The sequence below is a fragment of the Lindgomyces ingoldianus genome (assembly GCF_010093535.1).
Source record: "Lindgomyces ingoldianus strain ATCC 200398 unplaced genomic scaffold BDR25scaffold_2, whole genome shotgun sequence".
NCBI lineage: Eukaryota > Fungi > Ascomycota > Dothideomycetes > Pleosporales > Lindgomycetaceae > Lindgomyces > Lindgomyces ingoldianus.
The window spans coordinates 1,651,898-1,658,536 of NW_022985163.1; the positions used below are offsets into that span (position 1 = coordinate 1,651,898).

At 47.1% G+C, this 6,639-nt stretch overlaps 3 protein-coding genes across 3 annotated transcripts; 1 reads left to right on the forward strand and 2 right to left on the reverse strand.

The window, feature by feature from the left end:
• Positions 1-2,753: 2,753 nt before the first annotated feature.
• BDR25DRAFT_199445 (uncharacterized protein) lies at positions 2,754-2,963 on the reverse strand (the record flags this gene model as incomplete). The annotated part of the gene is made up of 1 exon (XM_033684371.1): positions 2,754-2,963. A coding segment is annotated over one exon (210 nt), but the record flags the coding sequence as incomplete, so codon positions are not given.
• A 591-nt stretch (positions 2,964-3,554) lies between these two features.
• BDR25DRAFT_158947 (dual specificity phosphatase) lies at positions 3,555-4,211 on the reverse strand (the record flags this gene model as incomplete). Its single annotated transcript, XM_033684004.1, has 1 exon — positions 3,555-4,211. A coding segment is annotated over one exon (657 nt), but the record flags the coding sequence as incomplete, so codon positions are not given.
• Positions 4,212-5,500: 1,289 nt separating this feature from the next.
• BDR25DRAFT_159544 (uncharacterized protein) lies at positions 5,501-5,653 on the forward strand (the record flags this gene model as incomplete). The annotated part of the gene is made up of 1 exon (XM_033684014.1): positions 5,501-5,653. A coding segment is annotated over one exon (153 nt), but the record flags the coding sequence as incomplete, so codon positions are not given.
• Positions 5,654-6,639: the final 986 nt, after the last annotated feature.

Sequence of the window (6,639 nt, forward strand, 5' to 3'; positions counted from 1 at the left end):
GTTCTTCTACACTGTTACATTAAATTATTTAGTTATTATAGACTAGATCTTATTAACCTCTAGTTAACTAAAGCCTTTAGGTTTAGAACTTTCTATCCCCTGTAATTAAGATTGCCTTTAGAAAAGTTGTAAAGAATGCGCTAAAGTAGAAACTTAAAGACTACTAATAACTTATTAGAATTAGAGATAACTGCTAATGCCTAACTTTTAACCTCTAACTACTAACTACCACTCTGTTAACAGCTAAACCTGCGTCTGCAGGACCTAAAGCTAGACCTACCTAATTTAAAGTTAACCTTTAGTAGTATATCTATGCTTAATTACAAGCACAGCTTAAGCAGCTAATCCACTAAAACACTGCTAGGCAACTACTAACCCCTAACTACTAAATCACCCCTAATAATGCCTTAAATTATCCCTGCTACCCTAATAGCAGAGGACCTTTTATGCACCTCTAATAATACCTAAATGTCACCTTACTAAACGCACGCCTAAGATTAATAACTGTACAGATAGCTAGGAACAAATAGCAAGTCTTAATTAGTAACAGGCTGGACATCTACAGATCACTATTAGAGCAGGCGCGCACGAATGGCGTTTAGTTTAGAGGACACTGCTGGCAGTGCGAAGGAATACTTGGTAAGGACACCTAGCTAAATTAGACTAGTTTTAGTTTAAGAATGCAGAGGACATAACAGCAATACTTTAAACTATAACTACTAATAGAGACTATTAGTCTACAGAGGGGGGGGTAGTGTAATAATCCTCATGAATTGTTCTATCTTAGATAGCCTAGAAGGCCCCTGTATCAGCCCTAACCCCAACCTGGCCCTGACCTCTGCTGTTACCCCTATTCCTTCATGTATTTAGTCGCACCTCGCCCCCGTAGCTAGCTCGGTAGTTTTCTGATATCCTTTCGTACAAGGCCTATAGGTGTCAATGGCATTCCCAGGTTCAGAGTCCCCACGCACTCCCATATGCCTCTGAGTGGATTCCCACCGCATTCGGACCCATTGTCTTGCCTGTGCCGTTACAAGCATGTTGCAGCTGGTCGCGCATAGGGCTAGTGCGCGAGGGACTCGGACCGGAAAAACAAAGCCGAGCAACACGAGCAGAGCAGACAAAAAGAGAAAGAAACATCGATCAATCAATACAATCAATCATCATCCCATACATCATATCCAAAACCCATCATTCATCTCAGGAAGCCCAGAAACAGTGCTTCAATCTGACAATAATAGCTTTATAATATATAAAGTTTTTAACTTTCTTCTTAGCTTAGAGATTATAGCATAGAAAAAGAAGAAAGGCTAGACTAGACTATATAAGATTAAAAGTATTAAAGAAAAAGATGTTATTATTAAAATAAAATAGCCTACTAAAGCTCTAATATACACAGGTTAAACTGTACTATAAAGAAAAAGAAAAAGATAACCTTCTTATAATAAAAAACCTAGATAAACTAACCTCTATATAAAAGAATTCTTTATAGAAGAGAAAAAAAGAACAACTTTATAAAAATGCTGTAAAGGCAGAACTAGAGCCTACTATAAACTAAGCCCCTTAGGATAGCAATGCTGCACTAGTGCAAAGAGAAGATATAATTCATGCGGCAAGCGCCTCAGTCCCGACAAGAGCCCTGTCCGGTCCGTCTAAGCAGGAGTGGCAGGCAGTCACTAATGAGGCGCAATCGTGTTGAAAGAGATGGGATTGGAAGGCCTGTGGGTTGGAATTCATGCGGACACAACAGGATGACGCTGCACTGGTTAACTTGGTGGCTCCTACATTATGCATGTAGCACGCATCACCTTGCTGCTGCATGCAGGCGCCCTTCATCATCGAAAGGAAGCATGGGACCGGCCAGAGCGGAGTCTCTTTGGCGCCTCCCACATACTTTGAGTTGGTAAGAGCACTCACTGGCGACCCACTCTGCCAGTAGCCGTAGCACCTCGAGCAGGCAGTACGAGCCGTCGATAGTCACAGTGCACCCTATCTTAAGCGGCTTTCACATCTCGAACTCGCCCAGAAAGGGCAGCTTGGTCCCCACGTCCCCGGGAGGGCAGCGGCGCAAGCCTAGCTGATTGTTTCCTGATCAGCGATCTCTCCAAAGAGCCCCCCGCGGCCCGCCGAACCCACCGCCCCAAGCCTGAGAGTGTGGCTGAGCTTGGAGACGTACTCTGAGAGCTTTTGAGAACGCTGCCAAGCGGACATGTCGCCAATATCAGTAAGACGGAGCGATTCGATAGCGCCGGCGCGCCAGCGCTTAGAGATCAAATCTGGGAACTTCTCTAATTCTGGGTCTTGAAACGGCACCTCCGGCCTGCTTTCGGTCTTGTGCCGGAAGGGTGGTCAAATTGTGGTTCGGGAACAATCCATCCAGTGATTATGGAGGACTCATTCCGGAACCAAAATCACGGTTCACCGGATGCCGACCCTCAGTATCAGAGGCCCGCCTGATCGCGGTCATGTAGTCACGTCTCATTGGGAGCGAGACCCGTCCCGCTGACTTCATTTCACTTGCTATCGCTGCCATCATTTGGGGTTGAAAATGGTATAGAAGCGAATGACTTGTTGGCCTAACGTACAGGTAGAACAAAGTGAAGCAATTAAGGCTAATATGTGTCTGGGCTTATACTGCACGTTCCACCGACCATTGCAGAGTGACCTGACTCATTCCAAGGTGGACATCGGCGTGGTGGTACGACTGTTTGGTTCCTCTGGCCAGACGGTCAGTGATGAACCTTCACTGTACAGCGAGACTTACGTTTAACGAACTTATATCTGATGCCATAGTACTCCTCTGCCGGACCGGGACCGCTTGTGGCAAGGTTCTTAAGCCAGGTCTTGATGGAGGGCAATCCTAGGTTGACTGCCTTTTGACCGGAAGTCGATTGTGCCCAAAGGGCCATGGTCGAAGTCTGAAGGATCTTTTCTGGATTCGAGGTGACGAAGGTGGTTCGGTCCTCTTCTTTGTACTCATTGCCCAGTTGGGCGATGAGATTTTGGCACTGTTGGATGTCCGACATGTTGGCAGGTTGTGCGGAGAAAGCAGGTCAAGCTTATGCTGAAAGCGGAGCTGGGAAATGTGAGAGGGAGATGCTGGAGTTTCTCGATCGATCTCGCGAGAGCCGGCTGGATTTAAAGTCACGGAGCCACCGTGTCTGCGATTCCATTAAGCGCCTAACACCTGAGGCCGCTGGCGCCGAAGACGAGCTACGCCGCAATCCTCCTAAGGGAGCTTCCTTTGCGGACCTATCAAGCTTTGATCGTCATGATTTCATGAAAAAACGGCAAAATGTATCGTTGCTTCTTCCAAGTGTCCCATGCGACGGGCCGACACCGGATCCGAGAAGAGACTGCGGTTGAGATGCTTCCTCGGCAGGGCCTCAGGAACAGCGCTTAACCGTGCCGCAAGGAGGCTATGGATCCGACGAAAGGGTGTGTGTATGTGCCGCCTCCTTGTTTCAAGCAGCGTCACTCCAGAGAGTTTGTGTGGCGTCTGGCATGACGGTTTAACGCTGCGCTGGGCTCGGTAAATGATCTAATCGGATTGGCTAGAGGGTTTTCAGTGCTAGAGGCTCGTCTCCCGTGCACCCCTTCTCCTTCAGAAGGGCGGCTCGGTCATCCAGGAATGCCTGATACGGGGCCTTCGGAACGGTCTTCTCATCGTTCTCCCACACGTGATATCCGACTTGTTCCCAAACTTGCAGTTGCCGGGTGAGATTGGCACTGGGTTTGACTCTCTGTTTCGACTGGACAAATGCTAGGGCATCCTCTCGCCTTGCGCCGTACTTGCGCATGAGATAGGCAACGATGACGGTCGGAGAACGTGAGATGCCCAAGTCGCAGTGGACCAGGACGGCCTCGGACGGGGGGTCATTCGGCTTGACACTCGATTCCGGGGCGTGTCGGGTCGGTAAGGTGGTCGATGATCGTAGGGCCGGTGCAGCCATCTGGTCAATGAAGTCGCAGATCTCACTCAGACGGACAAGAAGGTCCTGCGTCGATGAATCTCCACACTGAACCCAGAGGTGTCGACGCTCGGGAACACCCGCCTCCCGTGTGCTGCTATTCCACCATACCCACCGGGCATCAGTGAGTGAGACTATAGCGTTGATACGATTCTCTCGAAGCATCTCTCGGTGGTGGGAAGCCTCGACGTTTCCAAGGAGGAGGCCCGGGACAATCTCCCTCATCCGGGCGGCATGAGCCTTCTCCCACTTCTTGATCCTGTCCTCTTGCCTTTCAGCCTCTGCATCAGTCTCCCCTCCCCTGCCCCTCTCTTCGTCGTCTCTTTCGCCTGTTCCTTCAGCATTTTCTCCTTCCCTAAGGCGCTTGTTCTCCATGCTGGCGGGAATTCTGAGTGACACGTTCGACTGTATCTTGTCGACTTAACCGCAAAGGTCCTCTGGGCAGCTTGTTGCGCGTACTTCGTGGATGAGAAGGGGGATGAAAGACCTTCCGTCGTCGCCTTAGGATGTGCGTTGTCGTGGTTTGGGAAGTGGGGTAGCCACCGGCCAAGGAAGCGAGTGCACGTGCGCTGCCTGCAACGCGAGGCCGAGGTCTAGCAATTCGGAGGGTAGGTGGCTGGTGAACAGAAATATAAATCCACAGACCGGTTTTGGTCTATGTAGCAAGTGGTCTCTCCGTGAGAGGACACGCTTCCGACTCATCGCACGAAGGCTAAGCGCTAGCTTGGCAGATTTCTTGTTTACGTGAGAAATTTACTTTGCAGGAACCAATAGGACGAAAGAGACCAGTGATTATATATATATATATATATATATATCTGACCACGATCATGCGGTGACACATCCAGTTCCAGTTCCGTTTCATTTAACCTGATTCTGGATCTCAGAATTCAGAATCTCGGATTTGCCATTCCCCAGCTCCAGGTGGTACGCCGGGAAGATCAGCTGGAGAGCTTCGCTCGCACAAATGGTTGAACAGCTCGGTACATCTCGGCTTGCCTCTCATCACTGGAATGATGAGATGATTGATGCCAAGCAATCGTTGCGGATGGAAATTCACTGGTGCGCTGCCTCGAATCCAAAATCACGTACGGTGATCGCACACGACATATTAGAGTTCGAATGGATCATTGCATGTATCCACCACTTGGAAACACGTATGGATTGGTCTTCGGAAGAAAGGAACATTAGCCCGAAAGACCACAGGAAAGAACAAGACAAGAGAGACGGTTCCATCATTCCAATCTCACGCAAACATTGTCGCTGAACGGTCAGTACGATGGAAATCTCGACTAAACCCTTCGTCGGCTGAGGACGGTCTGCAGGTGAGAAATAGACAGCCTCTCGTTCAGTTCCTGCTGGTGTGATAGCCTTCTCTACAAAAAGCAGGAATTGTATGGCTCCCACTAGAGCCACGGGTCCGTGGCGCTTACCGTATTTCATCGCTTAACGCACGGCCCCTCGTAACGCACACACAACCAAAATCCATCAACTTTTCAATTAAGCTTATCTCCACTAATATGGACCCAATTGAGGCCGCGCTAGCGTCATTTGAATTGCTGAAGCTTGGAGAAAAACCTAATTATAGTGCGACAGCAAAAAAATTTAGTTGTTGTCGCTCTACACTATTAAAGCGCCACTGCGGGGTGCAGGGCACCTATGCAGAGAAGCACAAAAATTAACAACTCCTTAACAACATATAAGAAAAGGAACTCTCTAAATACTTTAATAAGCTTTATGTAAAAAAACTGCTACCTATAAGGCTTATAATACATAATTTTGCCTTAGAAATAGCTAGAAAATAGGTGTTACAATCCTTGCTTCGACAAAATGGTATTTTCGGAAGCACTTGTCAGATTGAAGCACTGTTTCTGGGCTTCCTGAGATGAATGATGGGTTTGGATATGATGTATGGGATGATTGATTGATTGTGTTGATTGTGTTTATTTATCGATCCTTTTTCTGCTCTACTCGTGTTGCTCGGCTTTTTGTTCTGCCGATCCGAGTCCCTCGCGCACTAGCCCTATGCGCGACCAGCTTGCAACATGCTGCAAAATGCTGCAAAATGCAGCAATTTGCAGCAACATACTGTTCGAGCTTATTGCTCGTACTATGTAGCAGCTTTCGTCAAACGTTCCTCCTGTCTTGACAGTAGGTGCGCATATCTGACAGCACTACAGCCTATGTTGTTTTTAGCGGAAGGGGGAAGGACTTAGCTAGATCGGGTGTACAGTCCGTCCGGCAGAGTATAGGTAAGGCGGGAATAAAGAAGGCAGGTTGTAGTTTAACCTAGCAGCTATATAGGGAGCTAGTAAACTAATCTAGAAGAATAGGATAAGAAGTATATATAGTGCAAGATATACAAGGCAGTAATGTCCTTTTTATAAAGGTATTAATGCCTCTTAGTTTATTATGTGTGTAAAGACTAAACAGTAATTACAGCCTTCTAACTATAGTTATAATTAAGATTATATACATAAGGTTACATACAGTTGCATGTCTTTACATGCTTATACAAAGACTTGTTAGTGCGCAATCTGCTGCATGCCTATGCATGCAATTATATGTCTTTTTTTTTATTAGATAATGCATCTTTCTATGCATTTATCTAAAAGCTAAAGCTATTCTTTATCTGTCCTGTTACATAATCTGTCTAAAATAGGTTTAA